Here is a 25,295-nt window from a genome sequence, read left to right as displayed (position 1 = left end):
GGGTTTAGCTGCCTCGGCACCTGGTCAGAGTACTAAGGTAGCCTGTCCTTGATCAGAGGGCCTTGCTATTCTTCTTAGGACAGTAATACACTTGATCTTAACAAATAGGTCCAGAAGCAAAAAAGCAAAGGGGCCCTGTAATATTTTTAGAAGCGGGGAACAGTGCTCTTGAAATTCAAAAGTGCACTAAAAGTAAAATAAAAAACAAAAAAACAAAACAAAACACAAAGAAGTGCAAAACAGGGATGTGGAACTAAAAAGAGGACAGGCCCCTCTATCCCTGACCAAGACCAAAAGGCCCCTTAGGGGGAAATAGACTTCAGACTTACATTTCCCGCAAGGTCAGGGAGTCCCTTTACCCTGGGATGGGATGCAGCTTCACTCATTCTCTCCTAGATCTTGAGGATTGAAGCCCATATGGGCACCTGCATAACACCATCCATGGAAAAAACACACACGTGAAAGTGACATATGTAGAGAAAAATTAAGTGCCATGAGATACTGCTCAGCCTTTCTTGCTGCCAGCCTTTTGGTCAGTGGACCAAGTACATTACTGCTCTAATGCACTTGTTCTTAGCCAAAAGGCAAAGAGGCAAAAAAGCAAAAATCAAGCCTCCTGTAGAACAAAACAGGGTTTGTATGAACCCATGAGCAGCAAACCTTATTTGCTCCAGGGACAGATGGCTTCCCAGTAACAAGCAGCCCACCCTCCCGTTCCAATATAAAGTTCCTACAAGTTGCAAATTTAAATACCTAATTAACGCACGTCTTCTTTCATTACAGGACACAATGCAACAAACAAGGACAACCCTAAACTCTCAATAGACAAATAAGCCCAAGCTAACGGCAGAGACTTAAGAAACTTTGAGTTGAGTCCACACCAGGATCCTACAGTTTTAAGACATGCAGTTATCACTTCTTCCGCTTAGTGTTCATAAACAGTTAATTTCTGTTAATAAATTCCTTTACCTTCACTGGTACTTAGGTATTGCTAAACCACTACTACATCTGCTCCTCAGAGTTTGAGGATGAGATGGTCATTGTTGGTAAGCTTACGAGAAATCTGAAGTGATCAGGTGCAAGCTCCTCTGGGGTGAGGACGGACAACAAAAATGATGCATTTCATTTTCTGAGAGGCTTGAGATCCCACCAGCTGGCAATCTCTACCTTGAACAAACAAGGCTTGGGATCTTAGGTTCCTGAAAACCTTGTTTTACCCTCTGAAACACAGCTGTGCCCCAATTTCATTGAAGTGTGTGGTGCCACAGAATGTATTTAAGGTACTGTGTGTGAGAAGGGGGGGGGGTGGATAGGCATCAAACTGGATGCCTCCTTGCTTATTAAAGAAATCAGGAGAAGGTAAAAGTAATGGAGAAAAATACAATATCGGTAATCACTGTCCAATTTTGATCCCTAGCTTTGTCTGATCGGCTATGAATCGTGTATCATTTTGTCCAGCTCTGTACATGCCCTAAAAATTCTTTAGTCAAACATTTGTATGGGGTGAATGGATTAAGCCTATACTGGTACCCCACTACCAATATCCTTTATCACACTTTACTTAGGGAGAGCACAGAGAGTAGAGAATGATCTCAAAAGATCATACTAACTCAAGCCTCACTGTTACCAAACCAAATTTACATATCAAGCATCTTGTGAGTGTATGGTAAAGTACCACTATATCGCATTACAATTTAAATTTAATCTCCAACTCTTGATTGCAAAATTGCCATCTCCTAATACCAACAAAATAAGTCATGTATAAATAAACTTTCTAGAATGGTACTACCAAAGGCATCATAGTAATAAACACACAAACAAAGTATTACTTCCTGTATTTCCACATTTCTAACATAGCACAGAATGTCTGACATTGGTTTTTAACTATGTGTTAATAAGGAAGTAAAAAACTAAATGCCCTCCGGGTATAAAGTCATTGGGTCTGATTCATTAAGGAAAGTAAAACAAAAAATAGGAGTAACTCTGCACCTTGGCAAAACCATGTTGCATTGTTAGGGTTTCCTCTAACACTCTGAAAACATACTGGTAGGTTAATTGACTGCTGACAAAATTAACACTAGTCTGCTGTATGTGGTGATGATGAGAGTATAATATACTATACTGTACAATGTATAATATAATATACATGTAGGAAGTGTACTGAAATAAAAAGTAGAATGCATATTCACACATCCAATGGGGAACGGAGGGATCCTCCGCTTTTTGGTCCCAAGGGGGCGGGAAGATGGCAGAGCTCGGCTATGTTTGGCTGTCGCGCACGTTCCTCGGGTCAGGGATCAGATAGCACTGGATGGGTTCTGTTGAACCCGGAAGGCACTTTGTCTATTTAGTATATATATTGTATATAATTGTAAAATCTTAAACATGTGAATTAAATAAAATACATTATTTTCAAATCTATGTTGGGCCCTAATGTCTAGATTTCATGCAGTAGTAGTGGCGCACATACGTAATCTTATCTATGGAACTCGTACAAGAACAGTGACTTTTACTGTAAGAAGAAAATACACAGTCTCTATCTCGCTACATAACTAGAAAACCAAATCATTAACATTCCTTAGATATTTACTACCTACAAGCTCACAGAGGAGAACCAGAGCCCAGCAAACCTTTGCTTCCGCCAGCTTTTGTAAACCCACAGCTTAAGAGAAGATTATGCCGACACCATTGGCAAACCTATTTAAAAGCCCTCTAACAGAGAAAGCTCAACCTTGTGCCCTCATTTTGCTAATAGGAACACAGTAAACTTTCACTACCAAGATCTATTAACCATCTCATTTCTCTATGGGGGGGTGTGTACATAAACGGTGTTGTGGTTCAAAGATGATAAATAAAACAGGATAACAAAATACAAACATATAGGTATTTGTAAACTTACTACATAGCTTACAAAATAAAATGAATAAAAAATAATTGACACTGGAATATTTAAACACTATACTTAAGGAAATGTCCAAAGCTTTTACATCACTGGGACTTTTAATCTGACTACAATGTCAGGAGAGAAACACTTTAATCTGGCACAAGGGAAGAACATTTACAAAGTGTAGCCAGATGTACGTCTTATTTATGCATTTCAGGGATATTCAATATGCTGTGAATATGAGGCGATCAGTAAGTTGTGTACTGGACTTATCTGCCAACTCACTGGATGCCGCCATGTTGTAACCTTTTTCACAAAATTAGACCAAGAAACATTTGAGCTCGTTATATAGAGCACAGTTCTACCCTCCAAGATATCATCATAATCCAGTTCCCAAGGATTAAGGGGTCTATTTATGAAGCAGTGAAAAGCCTTAACTGCAGCAAAAGTACCAGCAAAAGGCTCTTTCACCGCGTCATCCTATTTAACAAAAGCTTTGCACCGGAGAATCAGAGATTTCTTTGGCCTTAAGCAACCTTCAGCTGTTTAGTACCGTCCCCATAGACCTCTATGGGGACGATGAACTGAATCTATTCATCAAGGTGGTGAAAACTTTTGCTTTTCACTGCTAGCACTAAAAACTTACTTACCTCTTCCAATGGAGTGCAGTTGTACTGGAGAGGATACTCTTCACAGGCTACAATGCTCCTCCCCCCCTTAGGCCAGAGTCGATTGTACTGCGCATGCACGACCAAACACCGGCGCATGCACAGCAAGTCAACTATGTCACTTCAATGAAGTTAGTCCCTTTCATACCGAAACAAGAGTTTCGTTGTAGAGAGGGATTTTCAGCTAGGATCGTACGGCAGATAAGTCTTTTTGAATAGCAGCGGAACATCACTCTGCTTAACTGCAATCAGCAGCGATCCAGATCCTTCATGTCACTCACCGGACTGTTAGTGCCTCTAGGTTGGGACATGGGTCTCTCTCGCTCCTTCCGGCGCCTCTCCTGAGCTGCGGCCGTCCGCCATCTTGACTAAGATTGCGCATGTGCAGAAACCCTGAACTGTTAATACCTCGCCTCTAGTCTCATTGGTTAATTAATCACCTCTCAGTACTTAAGGCACCTGTTGCCCTATTACCTTTGCCTGTTCTTGGTTCTCATTCCTTGAGACTCTGAGGCGTTTCCTGTTTCTGCTCGTGTTATCCGTTTGCTCTGGACAAGTCTCCTCTCCACATCGGTAGTAGAACTTACCCGCTGCAGACTACTCTTGCTACCTCCATTACCTGCCTGCTCCTGGACAAGTCTCCTCTCCACACCGGTAGTAGAACTTACCCGCTGCAGACTACTCTCGCTACCTCCATTACCTGCCTGCTCCTGGACAAGTCTTCTCTCCACATCGGTAGTAGAACTTACCCGCTGCAGACTACTCTCGCTACCTCCGTTACCTGCCTGCTTCTGGACAAGTCTCCTCTCCACATCAGTAGTAGAACTTACCCGCTGCAGACTACTCTCGCTACCTCCGTTACCTGCCTGCTCCTGGACAAGTCTCCTCTATACATCAGTGGTACAACTTGCCTATTGCAGACCACTCACGTTGCTCCGTTACATGCCTGCACCTGGACAAGTCTTCCCTTCACATCAGTGGTACAACTTGCCTATTGCAGACCACTCACGTTACTCTGTTGCACACCTGCACCTGGACAAGTCTTCCCTTCACATCAGTGGTACAACTTGCCTATTGCAGACCACTCACGTTACTCCGTTTCACGCCTGCACCTGGACAAGTCTTCCCTTCACATCAGTGGTAAAACTTGTCTATTGCAGACCACTCACGTTACTCCGTTCCATATCTGCGCCTGGACAAGTCTTCCCTTCACATCAGTGGTACAACTTGCCAATTGCAGACCACTCACGCTATTCTGTTACACACCTGCGCTGGACAAGTCTTCTCTACATATCCGTGGTGAAACTTACCAGCTGTAGACCATTCATGTTTCCTTGTGATATAGCTACTACTCTGTATGGTACCTATTAGCTGGACTAAAGTCTACAAGTGCCTCTGTATTGTAGCTGCAAGTCGCTGACTTTTCTACTATATTGTTGATTGGTCTTTGCCTAACGTTATCCAGTTATCAAATACTATTGACATTCCTTTCCTCTATTCTACTGTATGGTTCCACTGATTCACCACACTACACAGAGATCCGCACTTCTGGTAAGTGTAGCTACACCTGGTGAATTCTGGGTAAAACTCCTAGTGCCCGTGACACTTCAGTACTGTTGTCCACTGCTCATCGATGATAAATAGACCCCTAAGACTGTAAAAACAGATGTATATCCATAACTGTTGCCCTTTCATCACATTATAAATAGATCCCTTTTTCATGAATGTTTTTATTTTGCGTGTTTTATCCACTTTAATCTTCACGATGCAAAGCCAGGGAATGTATGCTCTGTTCTGCGCTGCAGAGAACATGTCAATCAATATTACTCACAACACTGGTTAGAAGCGTACTAGCTGTTAACTAAGGAAATCGCGATTAAAGAAGTACATGCAAAATAAAATGAAACCATCACCATCATCACCATTTATTTATATAGCGCCACTAATTCCGCAGCGCTGTACAGAGAACTCATTCACATCAGTCCCTGCCCCATTGGAGCTTACAGTCTAAATTACCTAACACACACACACAGACAGAGAGAGAGAGACTAGGGTCAATTTAATAGCAGCCAATTAACCTACCAGTATGTTTTTGGAGTGTGTGAGGAAACCGGAGCACCCGAAGGAAAACCACGCAAACACAGGGAGAACATACAAACTCCACACAGATAAGGCCATGGTCGGGAATTGAACTCATGACCCCAGCGCTGTGAGGCAGAAGTGCTAACCACTTAGCCACCGTGCTGCCCAAACCATGTCATTATATCATAGACAGGCCCAGTAAAGAACTTTTAGGACCAATACTGTACAGAAAAAAGTGCTGGGACCAATAATAACCAATCTGATTCTGTCATCTTTCTAGTACATTTGATAAAATTATAGCAAACTGCTGATTAGTCGCTATGGGTTACACTACCTATCATGCACCTCAGTTATCTTTTATTTATAAAGCATCACCAAATTACACAGTACTGTATAGAGAATATTTATTAGTCCCTGCTTCACTGCAGCTTACGGTTTAAATTCACTAACACACACAAGCACAAACACACAGACCAGGGTCCTAAATAATCAGAAACCAATTAACCTACAATATGTTCTTGGGAGTGTGGAAACCGAGCACCCAGAGAAAACCCAAAACACATGGAGAATATACAAATGCCTCAAATGGTCGGGAATCAAAGTCATGTGAGGTAGCAATGCTAAGCACAGTGCCACAGTACTGACCCATTTTCATTAACATTCCTTAATGTGTATATTGTGTGAATTTAAATGGTCTCTTAGTTTGAATTTGCAGCCAGGACTGAAATAAACTACACTCCCCATGAAAAGAATCACAGCTGTTTTACTGCTTGGTGTTCCATAAATGTCTATTTGCATGATGTTCATTACTAATATTTGAAATATAATATTTGAAACTACTGTGATTAAGCATTTTCTTAAGTTAAATAGTTGTACACAAAAACTGTGTTCTATACTCAATAAAATATAAACAGATGTTTATTTACATAGGCAATATAATATTGCGACATGCGTGCTATCAGGCAGTGATAATAAAAGGTCAAGCCTGCCTGGGACCTCCTCTCACCGGGAGGAATGCCAGTGGAAAGTTTATTAAATATTGCAGAGACAGAGAACTAGGGTTGTATCTCACAGAAAAAGCCGTTGAGCTGGAGAGAGACAAATCGGGAAAAGCCCAATAACAGATTAAATCTGGGAAGGTACCACTGTAATCTGCTTTTACTAGTAATTATGTCCCTTTGCTTTTGTTGATTGAAATACATTTTTTAGATGGAATGGAGCTGAAATCACCAGGGGGTACCAGGGAAATTAAGTACAGACAAAGCACTGGATCCACAACTCCAAGTAAAGATCGACTGACTGGGGTAGGGAAAGAGCAGGGCTCACTCTATTCCCAGGACTGCCAACCTTTGGAACTGGAGCAGCAATTCTGATTCCTGCTGGACTATTGTGAATTCTGGGATCTGAAGCAATATCATGAATAATCATGAAGTGCCTTCTTCAATCCATCCAAACTCATTGTGTGCTGTCTTGGTGCGGGAGTCGGTACCAGTTAACTCCACATACACACCCTGCTCATTGATTAGATAGCCCGTTGGCATTCAGGTATTGTGAGAAATATCAAGTCCAATGTTATAGGCAGAGAATTGCGACATACCTTTTATAGACACTATGACCTAAGGAGATATTCTCTGCACTATCAAACAATGAATCAATATGAAATGTCCTTTTTCCCCTCTTTCCTTCTGTATTCCCCTGCTTATTTAATTTGAGGAGAGAATAAAATTGTATTGAAAATAAAAATCAGCAGAAAATATATTGGGTATAATTGAAACGTTTCTATTCATGATTTAGATATGGTCACTAACATACAGACATCTTTATTACGGTGCTTTCATAAGCTGCGTTTTAGGGATTGACCATGGCTTTCCCTGCACTGAAAGAATGGTATAAAGATTAAAACACAAACAATATTCTGCCTCATGAAACTAGTCTGTAGGATAATCTGGATGTCTGAGATGCATGACCGTGTAATGGTGCAGCTGTGCTATTTCCCCTGTGGGATATTATATAAATTGGCATCAGGCTCTTTGTGATGGCCGAAATTAATAATTTATGGGACAATTTATCTTCTGTACAGTTATGATAACAGCAACAGCAATGAGCATGATAGCAGCGGGCTGCCCAGGGTTCCACCTGACGTAGTTTATCGGTGGACATGGCTCAAGCAATTCTGTGTGTTTGTGCATTTCATTTCTGTCAAATTCAATACTATTGCACAGACATTTTAACCAGTCAGTCCTGCCAGGAGCAATTAGCACTAGGTTTAGAGTTTTCCAGACACCAGTGAAATGTAGGCTGAGGAAACATTCACATCCTGTAAAAGCAATAAAGCAACAAACTGCAAAAACAAATAAAAACACACAAACAACAATCATTGGTCTTTATCAACACTTATAGGGACATGATACTAAATGACAAAATTAACACTAGTGTAAGTGTGTGTTTGTATGTTAGGGAATTTAGACTGTGAGCTCCAATGGGGCAGGGGCGGGTGTGAGTGAGTTCCCTGTACAGCACTGCGGAATTGGTGGCGCTATATAAATAAATGGTGATGATGATGATAGCGCCAGTGTACTATAGAGCTGTTTAATCATCCACACTAACATTAACATACCAGTATGTTTTTGGTCGTGAAAATAAAATCCATGTCCTCTGAACAAACCCATATAAACACAGGGAGAACACACAAATGTCATACAGATAGTGTCCTGGTCAGAATAGAACGCAAGGCCCCAGGTGTTGTGAGGCACCAATTGTAACCACAATACCACTGTGTTGGCATAAAGTGCATCAAACTATATACTAAACGGTGTATAGTAAACTGTGGTTTGTAACCAACTGTGCCTGAATGTTTGCTGTGGTACCTGCTCCTGTAACTGAATGTCAATGAATGCATGAAAAAAATGTAAATCTTAAGTGGTCTTCTTTTGCAACATGAAAGTTAGGGAGATTTATGTTAAGTTTTATTTTTTTATTTAATTCATAGAACACTACGTGATGCTCACATTGAACCCATTTACTGCCAAAATAACCCAAACAAGGTGGACACCAGCAGAAAATTCTTACTCAACGTGCCCCTGGGAATTCTCCAGGCTTTATCTTGTGCAGAATTGATCGGAATCATAAATAATGCTGCTATGGATACAGACATAAATGTCTATACCCACAAGACAACCGACCTGTGTGTCTGGTTTCCATGGCCACCACAAAAGTCTTAGAATAACATGACTGAGCCGTTGTGTGCGACAAAGAGCAAATTAGCGTCATGTATAAAGTGATAACTTTCCATTCATAAACTGGAATTAGAGAATGACGTTTATGTTAAGACAGATGGAAGGTAATGGGCAATGTGCTTTTACAAATATAAGCTAGCAATCAAAGCGCATAAATAGAGGCTAAACAAGGTCAAAGTCATATAAAAACCATGAATAAATTATTTCCAGCAGAGGAAAGGTTTTGAATACATTAATGCTGGTTAGGGTTCAATAGAAATGGTAATTTTAGAAGGACGGAAGGAGCAGGTTTGATGAAACTGCTGATAAAAACATGAGTTGCAGTAAGCAAAAATATATTTAGCATAAAATCAATTACACATAGAGTGAAAATGAAGAAAAGATTGTGACTTCAAATGACAAAGTTACAGTGGAAAAAATGTTTTTAATGGGCCTGGAAATAACAAGCATGAGACACCCAATGTGCTTCTCTTACACCCCTCACATCACAAGACATCCCAGGCGTGCTGAAGCACACAATGGCTCTCAAGCAAATTCTGCAGGCAGCTAGGTGCCTAATAGCAACTGCTGGAAAACGAGTGACCCCCCTCCCGTCCCCCTTACAGCAGTTATTAATAGAGTCTAGCAGACTCACCACCTTCAGCGTAAAACCAGCATTATACATGAACGTCCAAGTAAATTCAAATGCACCTGGGGGAGACTGGTTCTCCCAATTTGAAGACATTCATTTGTCGGATACTCATTAAATAATGTCTGAACACTACGATATTGGAGAGCTTTATCTTCTTCCCCTCAAGCACCCCCTCTCCTCCCATGGTCCTACCCTTCCCTCCAGTATTAACCATACGTCTTGCCTCTCCCTTCGGGCCCCTGATGGAATGGCCAGTCAAATCAATACTAATGTCCTTTAGCTCCCTCCCCCTAGTTACCGTATATCTCTCCCCCTTATTTTTTGCTTCAATTTAGCTTCCTGCAGCTAACTATTGGTCAGTATATGTCCAATAGCTAGCTCCAGTATAGGAATATGTCCTATGCCACATACAGTATATATGAATATCAATCTATAATATTCCACTGACATCCAACCAAAATATTCTGTGTGTAACAGCAGCACCAGTCCTTCCAGACATAGAAAAATCCAGATTTCACATCTGCTCTAACAATACATGAGGTCAGGACTTCTTTACTGACCATATTGCAGTACCAGCACCTTTTTTTGTATACTAGTTCCAGAAACAGGAAGTTCCGAGTTGTAAGAGTACATCTGACCCCATCAAGATAATCTCTGCTGATACAACTGATGTTCATCAAAATCATTGGGCCTCCTCTTACACAGTTCAACCCTACCATATATGTAGAATCATGGCTGTCGAGAGGACATCATTGTGTAGTGGATGCTAAGAGCCAGCAGTGATCAAGAAAAGCTGAAGACTTGTAAAGAGTATGGAATCTACTATAAATAATGATCAAGCAGTTAACAAGGCAGAGTCACTGTATAATATTAGCCTACTACAAGAGGACTCTCACTCCTCTTGACGCTGGACTCTTGAAACGTAGGTAAATGGTCAAAAACAAAAGAGGAAAGGGTGTCAGAATATATGGTTTACACCAGTGATCAACTTCTTATTTTTAGCTGTGATCCTAAAACAGGAGGTCCTCAATAGCAAGTATTGTATAATCGGGAAATTCCAAAAAACATATTGCGGGACCCCACAAATTGCCCATATGTTATCTTTACCTAATTAATTAGTTTTTGTGCAGGTAAAGTGGTCCAAGAAAAATGCTATAGCACTATTGTCAATGCCCTGTTATATTTCTAATAGGTCTCATCACAAAAGCAGTACAGACTCTTTACAAAACTGTGACTTTACCAGCTTCCTGATTGTTGGTCACAGTGCTTCTGCACAGACCTACTTAATTTGTGAGTAGATCATTGATTTGGGATATAATCACACTCATCAGTATATTGCAAAGATGCTGAATTTAGAAAGTATATTCTAGTTAATAGAAAAATTAGACTATGGATAATCCTGGTAATATTAGATTTTATTGGCAAAGATCAGTTAACATTTAATAAAAAACCCCACATGTATTATAAAGTACTGCGCTGCGCTTTCTGTTTAGGCTTATTAGCTATCCTGTAACAAAGCTCTGGAGTTTGTTAGTACCATATATCTATAGCAAATCATTATCTTTAAATGTATCTTAAAAATATGGAAAATTGCTTTTAGAAATCCAGAAGTTCCTTCTGAGAGTATACAAATAATACAGACATGTCATCATTTATTAAATTATCACATCATGTATATAGATAAAAGTATTCAACACTAATTATGTACAGCTAGGTGTGTAGAATACACCCTGCACACAGGAACATTCAAAAGCTTGTCTCTCATTTTTTATAGGGCATTTAAGTATAGGGTGTGTTTCATACTTGTGGCTATGATCTATTCGTACAGAGATAGCTTATAAAATCATATGGTTTGATTGTAGTGATTGAGATAGATTTACATTCTGCTGCAAATCCTCTACTTGTCTGTAGAACCTGATATCCAAAAATTGCCCGCACTAGATTAAATTGAATATTAAGGTTTGTCACTGTAAATCAGATATCGGCACCCTGGCTTGCATGGAGGGCCACATGTACAGCCTTCCAACCTTCAAAGTGGCTGCATAGAGGAAGAAGGGATAGCACAATTCACTCCCTCCTCCTCCATGTATGGCACGTGACCTCTCTGCATTGTATAGTGGAGGTCATGTGACACGGATCTCTGCTGTCCTGTTCTGCTGTATTGTCTGTTGTATAACAAAGCAGGGTACAAGATTGGGATCAGGTTCGGAGGGCCACCTGTTACCCACCACTGCTGTATATCCACCGAATGCATACTGTTTTGAAAACATAACAAAGAATATTAAACTTTGGTACTTAACACAAAATCAATCTGCTTAGCAGAATTGAGACAAAGCAATAAGCCAGACAAAGGACCACTCTAAAGAAATTCATAGCCATGGCACAGACAAGTTCCGGAGATCAGCTCTGTGTGTCTCATAAGTCATATATGTAGAAAGTGTACAATACACATAATATTAATATATGTAGTAATACATACAATATTACGATACCTACCGAGCCAGATTAGTTCCATGTGGAAGCAGAATCTCTATAGACTGGCATCTGTACAAGAATGTACTTATTTAATATAGTATAAAACATATTTCTGAAAATGATTTTGCTTAATACTTTTGATTAAATTACTTCATTAAATAGACAACCACAAAATGAAAAAGCATCAATTACCTTCATGACGTTTCTGTATGAATGACGAAATTCTGGCACTTCCTTTTCACTGGCATCCTCATCTTCCTCGTCCAAAGCATCATATCCTTCATCGTTGCTGCCGTCAGTCTCATCCACATTGGTCATATTATCAATCAGCCGCTCCAGAGGGGGGCTAAGCTCTCTTTCCTCATTGTCTTTCAAGCCATAGTCAAGTGCTTTGTAAATGATAACTCCGAGAGATACAATAACCTGCAAAATTCAAGAAAGTAAAGATGTTACCCAATCATATAATAAGAGCCATAGCAAATGCAAAACTTCTGTTTAAGGAAAAGCAGTCAGAGTGTCAGCAGTCCTGTTCCTTGATACATCTACAAACAAAAGAGACTGATGTTGAGCCTGAAGAATTGACTATAAAAATAACAGTATATTGAGACGAGAAAGAGGAAAAAAAAACCAATCTGAATAAAATTTAAATCTAGAAAAAGGTTATATTTAACAGTGGCATCAAAACTTTGATAAAAATAAAAGTTCATTATAGTCATCATCATCTATTTATTTATATAGTGCCAGTAATTCCGCAGCACTGTACAGAGAATATTTGTCACTCACATCAGTCCCAGCCCCACTGGAGCTTAAAGTCTAATTTCCCTAATGCATACAGTCAGATACACAGACTAGGGGGTAAATGTATCAATATGCGGGTTCTTCAACACCCGCGTGTTCAGCCTCTTCCGCAATTAAATTTCAAGCGGCGCTGCATTGTAAAGAGAAGTTAACCCTTTACAATGCAGCGCCGCTTGAAATTTAATCGCGGAAGAGGCTGAACACGCGGGTGTTGAAGAACCCGCATATTGATACATTTACCCCTAGGAGTCCATTTGATAGCAGCCAATTAACCTGCCAGAATGTTTGTCCACTGTTACCCACTGACCTAGCTCTCAGCTTGTGGGCCCTGGTGCATAGTCTGTCACTCCCTGGCCTATCCCCTTCACATCAATCTAACCATACCCTGTCATAACCTGTGCCAGCCCCTGCAGTTCTGTTCTGCTCTGGATCCTGGTACAGGTCCCATCAAGACCTGGGTGGAAGAGGAGCAGACAGGGTCACGCAGGGCCCCGACCTGGTCTTTAACCGCTGCAATCCCAGAGATACTACAGTTCTTAAACTTACATTTCCCTCTACCTTATATATACACACAATATTGGCATTTATTGCAGTGCATTTATTTTTAACGTAAAAGTGAAGAGGGCAAACTTATTCTATATAGTAATATAAATTGGAGGACAAACTTGCTTCTCCACATGCATTCCACACATTTTTTTTTTATTTCATGTGACTCTTGAAAGACAGGAAACCATGCAGTGCTCAATATAGGTTATAGATTTACTTGAATAAAGAACGCCATGTATAGCGGCAATGTATTATTTAACTTTCAGCCCCATTGTTTATGTGAAACTATAAGAAAAGGCCTTGATGAAAAGACACAGAAAGGAAATTAAAGTGATAATTCACATACAAAAGCAATAGGTGAGATAAATGACCAACAGCTTTCCCTGCTGGGGGAATTAATTAATAATTATTTTATGTGAATGATTTGATATCAAGGCACTACAGGCATAAATTATAATAAATACGTTGTATGAGGAGTTCTGAACTGAGGTACGTTTAGAGGAAGTTATGGAATAAAATTATCATATACACCGAAATGTATTTCCAATAACTTTAATGGAAAACAACAAAGCAAAAAACAAGGTAATGATAAGAGTTATCATTGGCTCTTAGATGATCTACACTTTACATTTTTAAAATAATCTTAAATCCTTAAAAAACTTGAAAATATACTGTCACTAAAAACAAGCACTCCTTAAAATCCTTCACTTAAAATGTGTCATCTTAAAATGGATTATTCCCGTCAGTTTACTGGTTTGTATATACCCTCCAGTACTATTTTCACTAAAGCCTTTATATCACTTAGGAAGTTATTCTACTGCCCTCCTATAGGACACAGATCAGCTACACTTTGTGCAACAACTGTATCCCCAAAATGGTTCTGTGTCATATCAAAGGGCGATGAAAAAACAAAACAAAGCGTTGCTGGGATGAAAAAAGGCCTTGCTAAAAATAATGAAATGAATAAAAGTAATCTGAAGGTGGGACTCCCATTAACATATTACATCTGTGCCCTCACAGTAATGCTAAGAATACAAACAGGCACGCTGCCTCTTTCTCATTATGTTAGGTAGTGAAATGAAGACTTAATTTCTCATAACCAGACACCTTTTCTAGGGAAGAAAGGACAGGTCTGTAAACAGACAATCATTCCGCTTTTCATTACAACACCCCACAGCCTGTCCATTGTCATCCAAGGGTGCTACAAGCTAGAGTTCAGAACAATGACACTTATACTTTACAGTACGATCAACTGTTCTACACAGCATCCTTCCCAAGCATACATTAAATGCACAATATCATATCCATGTAACTATATCAGCTGGTCTATTAATTCATCATATAAAACATTCATTATGGGAAACAGCATTTAAAAGTATAAATATTTAATATACGTTGAGATTTCAGTCCATGTACTATAAATCTCGGTAAGCACCAATTATAAGTAGATATTTTGTGAGACAAAGGAACATGAGAGCCCAAACTTTACCTTTACAAATTCAGAGTAAGAACTTTGCATATTGTACATTCATAACACAATCTTCCCAATCATACGTACAATCACCACTGTCAATCACAGTTATACCAGTACCCAACCTCATACAGGAGGAACCACTTTCTCTCAAAAACACAAACATCCAAATTAATTTTAAAACATAACCATGACACCCGCCTCCAAATACACACAATTTGTGTGAAATCCAAAACCCATTTGTAGACGATATTAACCATACTTGCCAAATCTCCGGGAATGTCCAGGAGACTCCCGAAATTCGGGTCATTCTCATGGACTCCCGGGAGAGCAGGCAAATCTCCCGCATCCCACTACTGCCGTCTCAAAATGAGGTGATTCACGGTGAATTTTGGCCCCACCCCCGCGTCAAAACGACATTTCCCTCACGGGGGGCGGGGTCAAAATGGCACGTTTGGCCACGACACACCCCTTCCCACCCTCCCACCACGCCCCTCTCCCGGAAAGAACTTGCCCAAAGTGGGCAAGTATGATATAAACAATGTACCTGCTTCTACGGCCTGTCCACTAAACTGAGCCACTGAGTAATTGATCTAGTTAGTAATTTTAACATTTTATAAATACAGGTTTCAGGTCTGTTGTTATCTGGAAACCCATTATTCAGAAAGATATAAAAACCAGAAAGGAAAATGTAATTAATTAATTGCCAATTTCTGGTGACAGAATCATAAACACAGATGTTTCCACCTACAGCCACTGAACACAGCTAAACAATATAATAATGTAGAGTGCCAGGCACAGCATAGGGGAAAGATACTGACAATTTTTACACTGCATATAGAACGTTAGGCACGGTGTTCCAAATTATATAAAAAAAAAACCTAATCCAGAAAACCCAAATCCAAATATTCTGGATATAAAATCCCATATCTATATTAAAGGCTCTCAGCATGAGAGAATCACTTTCCAGACTGCTCAGAGTCTACTTGTTCCAATTTCCTACTTAGAATATAAGTTATCATAAGAAGGGCTATCTTTACCTCATATTTTGTGTGTATAATGTTTGTGGACCCTCTACTTATTGAACAGTAGTAGGTACTATACAACACTATATAGGGGCTCATGTTAAGTTGAATGCAAATGGCGTTTTTGGCGTATTATATGTTTTTTACACCTGAGCATACACACAAATCACTACATTCTGAGTTAGTACTTTGTGCTCTTGCACAGAAAAAAAATATATATTAAAAAGGGAAAAACGCAATTTGCGTTCAACTTAACACGAACCCCTATATAATGTATATAGTATAATACACTCCCTCACTGTAAATAATACGGTTCTGTATATCACAGCACACAACACGGATGACTTCTTTGTACAGATCACAGAAATCTGAAGTGACTTCTAATACACTTAATAATTTGTATCTAGTTGAGCATCATTCCTTATAATAGACAGGTTTTCCTAATTAATGCTAACATATGTACAGGAGTTATATATTTATAAATAACTTATTTACAAACTGTTTTACTATAAAAAATGTATATGATATGTATGCAATAGATTTGACAAGTACAGGCACAGAATTATAAATGGATGACTCTTGGTCAGGTGATCTGATTGGATTCTTACAAATACATCTTCTGTCTTATATGTGTTAGTGCTAAAAATCATATATCTCTGCATTAACAATTGAATCCTTCAGAGCTGCCCTCAGGAGCACTAGTTAGACATCCATACAGTGTATCGCGTGGTTAGATGGCGTGTATCTTCTGGTCACACGCACAACATGGAATACTGCAGCATGTCAGGTCACATTTCTATTGTGTAACTACAAAGGGTAAAAAAAATAAAAACATGAACAAATACCTGTGAAATAATATGACAACAAATTTGAGGAACAAAAAAAAAAAAAAAAAAAAGAAGAAGATACAGGAAAAAAGGGTAGAAGTCTCCTGAGGGTACTTAAATGTGAGAAATTAAAACGGACAAGAATGTCTACCAGTCTATCCAAATTCCCCTTAATGTACATTCTGCACCATAAATAGAATCTAGGAGAACAGCATACTTGTGCAAGTGCAAATATAGTCACGCCTACCATAATACAGACTGCAGTCAGTCCTATGAGCCACCAAACTTCATGGAAAATTACTGTATTTTCCTGTCATCTAGAAGTAAACAACAAGGTGGATGTATGAATTTCCATAGAAGAGTCACCATTATATACACAAATACCACAATTAGCAATAATTCACACACCAACTGAAGCAAATGGGCCACTTGTAGGACTGACCTACTGAAGTTATACACACCTGATACAAAGGAACAGAAGTGCACATTTTGTATGCTACTTCCATGCCATTGGCAGAACACAACTAAATGAAAACACCGCAGAGCACTCCATTCATTGAACTTAATGGAGTCCAGCACAGCAAATGAAATGCAAAAAAAGAAGCTCTGTACATGTAAGGGGAACATGGAGACACACTGATAACTCTGATCTGTAGATGATTTTAATAGGTTCAGACACACTTGTGTACTGCTCCTAAGAATATGACGTCCAAGTCTAAACTCTGTGAAATGAATTAGGAAATTCCTACTAAAATTTAAGACTATCCTAAATCTCATAGGTGCCAGACATGTTTAACAGCTCACAGTGAGCTCAGTGTAGGAAGAGTTAATATTGTAGAAATTAAGGATTACAATAATTACAAAGAAGGGACGTCTTCTATAAATGTGTTCCTAATCACCTTGTAATGCAAGTTGGTATCAGGACTAGAGGAATCTATAACACTTTCAATTTACCATATATTCAAGAGTGGTGAAATAATGCAAAGCTTACAATATTCTAGTGGTAAGTGCAGTAATGGTGAACGAACAACTGTATGGCACTGCTGTAACATATTACAGGGATACTAATTCACCCTTTGAAGTAGGAGATTTAGTTATTTGTCTCAGTAATGTACAGTAGTTAACAAGCGACAATGCGTCTATAAAAGCTCAGACATTACAGTACAGCCACCAGTCAGGCAAAGACAGCATTAAAGAGACAGATGGTAGCACAGCTTTGCATCTTTCTTTTTTTTTTTTTTTTTTAAAGTTTTATTTTGCAAGGTCAGTATAACAATAAAAGACGGATGACAAAAAGAATACTGATCAGCTTTGCATCTTTCAACAGCAAGTTGTGATATGAGTCTTGGGGGCAGATTCAATTGTAAAAAAATAAATAAAATGAATAAATCACTGCATCACAATAAAATCACTGCATATTGTCCCAGAACGACTCAGACACTACATAACGATTTGTTTTAGTGAAATATCCATAGAGACACAAGCAAAAGTGTTACTTTTCACCGTATGGTAAAAATGTGCAGCCATGATGCTCATTCGGATCATCGCGGCTAATTGAATCCGTCCCTTGGAGCAGCGCTAATATAATTTTAAATCAGTAATACCCCATTCATACTGCATCAAAAACCTGGCTTTTTGCTGGGGCAAGCCCAGATGAACCGGGTCAAAGTGCAGTATGAATGGTCCCAGATCTAATTCCCAGGAATTAGACCTGGGTCTTTTGGTGGGGTAATACGCGGGTATGCCCCGGGAAGCCTGCGCTTTGAATGGTGCAATCTGGGTTTTTCAACCCGGGTCTCACCAGACACAATGTTAATCTCCTCTGTGATGTTTTTTTTTCTTTTACTTTACAGACCCGTGTTCAGTATGAATGCGGTTTACCCGGGGGAGCCTCTGCCCCCTCTGTCCCCCGGCAATATCCCGGGTTCATATACCCGGGATATTGCCTGGGTGGCAGTATGAAAGCGGTATAATTAAACCATGTAACCTTTCCGTACAACATACAATGTATATGGTCTTCACAGACAGACATCAAAGAGAAGTTCAAAAATACTGCTGGTAATCGCTAATACGATGCCTTTTACCCCGACAACTAATATGTTGCCAAAATAATTCCGATTACTATCATTCCGACATAAATAAAATATAGACTTACTATTACAATGACCTGGTTGTCATTAAATCCGAATGCAGAAAATCCCGTCCGTTCACAATGATATAAAGTAATATAGCGACATTAGTGTTTAAAGTGGCAATAGCACGTCACAGCGCCAAACCCTATCCCTTAGATGACATTGTAGAGTAGGTCCTGCTGTTGCCGCTTTAAATCCAGAAATACCTATGTGGCTGTATTAAGTGACTTCAATGTGAAGTGTTGTGATCTTCTGTAATCGGATTTAATGACAGCCAAGTTGGAGATCTTCTGTGTCTTTGTAATAGTAAGTCTATATTTTATTATTGTCGGGATCATAGTATTCGGAATTATTTTTCCAATATATTAGTTGTCAGGTTAATCAGCATCAAAATAGTGTACAGCACCCAAAAATACAATACAACATTTAACTACAAACATAACACATAAAAAGGTTGACAAAGAGAAGTGTCGCCTATACAAAGGCTACAAATCGAATTGTAATGGAGATTTAATTAGCTACTTTGTGTGGACAAGCTCACTGTGAATTAATATAAAACTTCTACTACAAAACGATTAGAAAACAAATGGTGTATGATACAAGACTATTTCAAAATAAAGTTGAAAGTATTGTGTACTGTTAGACTGTTAAAAATAAAAACACCTAAAACATATTAGGTTGTGCAATAAAAGTCTAAATAATATGTTTTCCCATGAATAACACACTCAAGCAATTAGGTCTACTGAAAAAGCATTTAGATCAGGGGTGTCCAACCTTTTAGCTTCCATGGGCCACATTGGAAGACGACGAGTTGGTTTGGGCCGCACATAAAATACACTAACACTAACGATAGCTGATCATCCAAAAAACCATAGAAAACATAGTTAATATATTAAACTTACTTGGAAATGAAGTTAGTAAGAGTTAGGAAACCTGTTGCAGAATCATAATTAAAGCAGTAGTCCCATAACCAGCTACAATTTAACTTACCCGCATCTGCCCCTTAGTGGGGTTCGGGGAATTAAATGCCAAAAACTTTTTTTTCCTCTCTTTCTGCACCCATGAATAAATTTTTTTATTGGCAAAATGGTCACCGATATAGGTAGCATCAGGAGGAGTAATAGAAATCTACAGAGATTTAATGATAGGGTGGCGGGAAAACGGCTCATGGAGCAGCCTCCGATGAGGGTAACAGTGGGTGATATTTTCACCCTACTCAGCACTGCACATTTAAAATGGTTTAAAATATTAAAAATACAATCATCTCTTAATATTTATATTAGATACATACAGAGAACACAGCTAGTTCATAATTGCATGGTGCAGAAAGTCCAAATTCAGAGTAACAACAATAAGATACTGCTGCTGATAGTTCACGCGGGTGACTCCTCTGTGCTGCACTACGCAATGGATGTCGGGTGTGATGACGTCACCCGCGACATTCACTGCGAGTGCCGCACGGAGGAGGAGACCAGGGAGGGAGCTGGAGCGCCAGCTGACGTGAACGCAAGGTAAGTATTTTTTTTTTTTTTGCAGGATTTTTTTTTTTCAATTTACAGCGCTGCCCCCTTGCCACAACCAAAACTCCTGCTTGGCCACATTTACAGGCATGCTGGGCCGCATGCGGCCCGCAGGCCGTGGGTTGGACAACCCTGATTTAGACTATGTGAAGGTGAAAATCATTCTTCATAACCTTTTTTGTGTTTTTTGGGCACTGAATACTGTGGGCCTAATTCAGAATGTTATGTAAGCGTAACTTGAGATTGAAAATTTCATATGCAAGTAGATGTAACCAATACTCAGAGGTGTAGATGCGCCCATGTATGATTGAGTAGTAGATGCGCCAGCTTGACAAACAGACACACCCCTCAGACACGTCTAAGTTACGAAGAAGTATATATTTTATTGCATATGTTACAAACACTATTGTTATGAAGCATCATTTAAACGTGAATAACTTAGCAATTACAGCAGAAACAACTTACCGGCATCCATACAAAAAAAAGGCTTTTTTTCCTAATCTATAGCCGAGCAACTACTAAAGTCTCAATAAGCGCCTGTGAATCATTTGCAAACCTCTAACTACAAGCGGTTCACTAGCTTGAGTGCTCGTCATCATCTATTACTTACATCTGCCCCTGAGCAGCCACAAATAATACCACTTTCAGCCGTATCTTCAACTGTGTCCCAGTGTGGGGTAGAAGTGCTAACCACTGAGCCACCATGCTCCCTCCAACCATTCCAAATGGTGAATATTGACTACTAGAGACCTTGCCAGGGTCAAGTCCGTGGAAAATAGGGACTCCATAGACAGAAATTAGTTACGTCAGCTATGTACCTTAGGATCCATTACATTTGGAGAATAGAAAGCCCCCAAGAAATAAGCACTTAGTGAGAAACAGCATTTACAGGTAGAAACAATTCAGGATGGGCAGCATTGCTGTGTGATCGCCTCTTAAGTTACAGTAAACTTAATCCCTTCTCAAACTAGAAAAACACAGACAACTGTGACAACCCATCCGTAACGATCAAACAAAGATTGTTACCAAAATACTTAGAGCTGACAAGTACCAACTACTATGTGGCAAACAGCACTTTACATCATCATAACACTTACATAATAACCAATATTTATTGCATAAAAATGACTAGACAAATTTGTGTGTTTTAGGTTTTAAAAAGACTGCAAAAAATATCCAATTTGAAGGTAAAAAAAAAAAAAAAGCAGGCTAAACCAGTTATTTTGAGTAATGATACCTGTAGAATTGACATTTTACCCTGAACCTGAATTTCACTGCAAAAATACAAGGGGACACACATAATTCCAGCAATTCAATCTCGCACTCACGTCTCTCTAAGGTTACAGATCTAACTGGTCCCTTCCCCAACACAGGCACCCGCTTCCACACTTCTAATACACTTATGTTCTGTCACTATCTACATATAAGGCCCGTAGAACGCCTATGACTTATCACCCAATTGCGCACACTCTGCACTCTGATAGCGAAAATAGTTAACACTTCCCACACTGGTATTTTAAAGGGTTAACACAGCCAAGCAATCAACTTCTTCTAAACAGGCACTGAATTCATTTAGAGCAATAAGGACAGCACTTATTAAATGTTAGATTTAATATACAAAAAGTACAATGCTTACAGGTTATAAAAAACAATAAAAGATGATATAACACACAGCAAAACATGTAAAATACAATAAACAGGAGAAAGGTTCAGAGTATAAATTTACATACGAGTTGTATAATCTGCGCTAAGGGAAATTGGCTTGAAAGATGGACAGCTTTTCAATGCTGACCGATTTCCCAAAATTCTGACAATTTCTTGTAACTGGTCTCATCTTTTTAAAGACACTTTCACCTTTCCCTTCTTCCAGGGGTTTGTCTCCAGGGAAGGCATATGACAAATTTTACAACCAATCACAATTTATATCTTCCCTGTTGAATCTCTAATGCTAAAATATAACATATCTTTCCTGAGGAGTGTTACGCAGACCCAATTTTATTATTAATAAATCCAATACAAATTTACCAATTTATAGATACCAAACATGCATAGGTCCATTGGATTAGTTGAGTTGATACTGATTTCCTCTCATTCCCTGCATGACAGACAGCTTTATTTGACATATGGGTTGTCCTTCCTCATGCTATTTATGAATATATGGTTGATCACTAATTATATTGATTGTAAGTGCGATTTTGGACTTGGAATTATATTTGCCTATATAAAATACAGCAAACCATCATGTGGTCTTCCCTGTGTCAGACCACATGCTGAGCAGTTCCTAAAAGTCTCTTCAGGTGCCAAAAACCACTCCTATGCCAGGATATAGCTCACCCCATGAGGCCTTTGAAGCTGCTTAGTTCCCCATAAGGTGAAAATGTTATCTGGTAACTCTGGGGTCTGTTCAGTAACCCTGTAAGAGCAAAGCTTTGCATATGCACTACCCCAGTGCTGGCTAACCTGACACTCCAGGTGTTGTGAAACTACAAGTCCCAGCATGCTTTGCCAATATATACCAGCTTATTGCTGGAAGGGTATTGTGGAATTTGTAGTTTCACAACACCTGGAGTGTCACAGGTTAGCCAACACTGCACTACCCCCTAGCTTACACAGAAAAACAAATTATAAATGGATTAATTTGAAATACAGTATTTACAATGCAGTCCCTTATGATTATGCTTTATTCACCACAATTATGTTTTTTGTTAATCCTTACAGCTATAATTCCTCCCTGGTCACTACACACATGCTTACCTATAATGAGAACATGGTGTCATATTTTTATCAGTGTTTAACGCTAGTAAAAGCATGTAAACAGTTATGGTAATGGGACCCATTGTTTCCATAACCACTTATGCTTACTTCTGTGGTCGGGAGCAGTGACAGCGCTTTTTATGCTATGCCCACTCTATTGATTTGTGTTTGCGTCAAGTAATGGCAAGGGAGTCAATGAAGTGTTCTTTAAATCTCCACCTCTTCCTGACCACAGGTTTGTTTTCTTAATGCTGGTGGGTAATCACCATAAAGTGCCTCTCTTCAAGTACATAATTCAACCATGTTTATAAACATGGATTCAGCAGCAGCAGCAGCAGCAGCAGCACACGTTAACACTGCTAATACAAGACTGGCATAGGCTATATAATCATTTTACACAACTAGCTGTAATACTGAAGCCAAGACAATATACACAGAGTCAGAATACTGCTGGCTGGCACAAATCTCTTTATTGTATAAGTTCTAGAACAGAATCATGTCGTTTCTAAACCTTCTTATAAACCAGCTGCATTTTTTAATTAGAACAGTAATATTTTCAACTACCATAAGCAGCAATATCACTATAGGCATGTATACAGTATGTCTGTGGATCATCAAGACTACATATTGCATCAATGCACACTGCAACATCCATCACTCTTACGTACAAGCTCATTCTAACTTTATGTAAATACTCCAAATTTTTCCAGAATGGAAATGACATGCTGCACAGACGTGTCGATATGTTCTAGTCAGTGACAAATCAGGTGACTAAGACTTTAGGCAGCAGACTCCTTGGGTGTGACCAGCAAGGAGGAACAAAGATCTTGTCTAATTGTCTTTAGGCGGTTAAGAATGAACAAGCTGCACCATCGTTAGCCAGATGGAGCCTTTGGCTATCTAGCTTCATTTTGAAAATAGTTTTTTTTTCTTTTACAGGTCTTAATTTTTTTTATTTTTTTTTAGGAATTTCAATAGAAAGTACGAAATGAAAATAAGAATAATGTAACATCGTGATGTAGGCAGTTGGGCAAAGGTTATTGAGCTGGCACATTGACAGATGAAACTGGCTTAGGTGCAGAAATAACCACATTAAAATAAACTTTTACAGAGCAACTGGTTTTTTTTTGCTATAAATCATGAGGCTATTGAAAACAGCTGAATCATTTGATACTCAATTGTAGTCTCCAGAGCAAGGTTATCATAGCCATTGGCATATTCATCTTTACTTAAAACGCTCAGCAATGTAAGTAATGGTTGTGAAATAATCCATTTCACGTCCAGTGTCCATTGAAAGGCAAATGTGATTATTACTCCCAGAAAGCTAAAATAAGATGTCTGTATTAAGGTGATTCAAAGGGACTGCTCACATTTAAAATCAGTAGGATAGCTTGTATGTATAAAAGTCTTAGCTAAGTGGCTTTAAGAGGCATTAACAAACTGCACTTGACTTCACTCCTTTTGTGAGTTTTTTAAAAGTGTTAATAAAGCTAGAACAAAAAAAATGAAATGAATAATGAAAATAAATATGGGATCCCTCTAATCACCCACATGTTTTACCAAAGGGCTAAAAAATAAATTAATTGCAAGCCTTATAAACTTTCAAATATTGTACATGCACATTATAACTTATAAATTAAACAAAATAGTGCTCTTACACATCCCTTTCCTCTTGGTAATTATACAAGTCAATCTTGAATATGGATGACTATTCTTATTTTGTACATATAAGAAGAATATTTAATTAAGCACAATCATATATGTAATTACACAACTTCTTACAGAAACAGGTACCTATTTTATCAGCAATTTTCTTTTCTATTTCTTTTTTCCCTTCTAGAACACTTTGCGAGTCACACACATGAATCCATTTAACTCATAAAGGTCTGAGGAGGAAAGCAGGAGATCCAATCTGAAGCCGCAAACATGTGTTGTCCAAAGCTGGAAAACTCCTTTAAAAGGCCCCCAGGCGTTAGGTCACATTGGATCATGGAGCATAACCCCTGGGGTGCGGTGCATTGTCTGAATGAGGACATTTGTCCTTCTTCTAAGCTGCTGTGTCACACTTCACTCAGAGGAGAAGGCTCTGTATAGCCAGCAGCAGAGAGCTCTATATATAATTCGTTTTCTGCTCTTACCCCAAAACAGAATCTAATGACACCCCAGAATGAGCAGCCTAGCATTCCGGAGCTCCAGAATTAAACTTGCTCTCTGATCATGTGGATTCTGGCTCTGCTATGGAATTG

At 39.0% G+C, this 25,295-nt stretch overlaps 1 protein-coding gene across 4 annotated transcripts in view; it reads right to left on the bottom strand.

Annotated features, from left to right (window-relative positions):
* The window catches only part of SPIRE1 (spire type actin nucleation factor 1), a 144,932-nt gene that overhangs the window by 55,312 nt on the left and 64,325 nt on the right, over positions 1 to 25,295 (bottom strand). For all 4 annotated transcript variants that reach the window (XM_075213271.1, XM_075213273.1, XM_075213272.1 and 1 more), the window contains exon 3: positions 12,169 to 12,399. In XM_075213271.1, the coding sequence (XP_075069372.1) occupies positions 12,169 to 12,399 (231 nt within the window). The remainder of the gene's footprint in view (positions 1 to 12,168; positions 12,400 to 25,295) is intronic.

The sequence above is a fragment of the Mixophyes fleayi genome, chromosome 5 (genome assembly GCF_038048845.1).
Source record: "Mixophyes fleayi isolate aMixFle1 chromosome 5, aMixFle1.hap1, whole genome shotgun sequence".
In the NCBI taxonomy this organism is placed as follows: domain Eukaryota; kingdom Metazoa; phylum Chordata; class Amphibia; order Anura; family Limnodynastidae; genus Mixophyes; species Mixophyes fleayi.
This window is presented reverse-complemented; position numbering and strand designations above follow the sequence as displayed.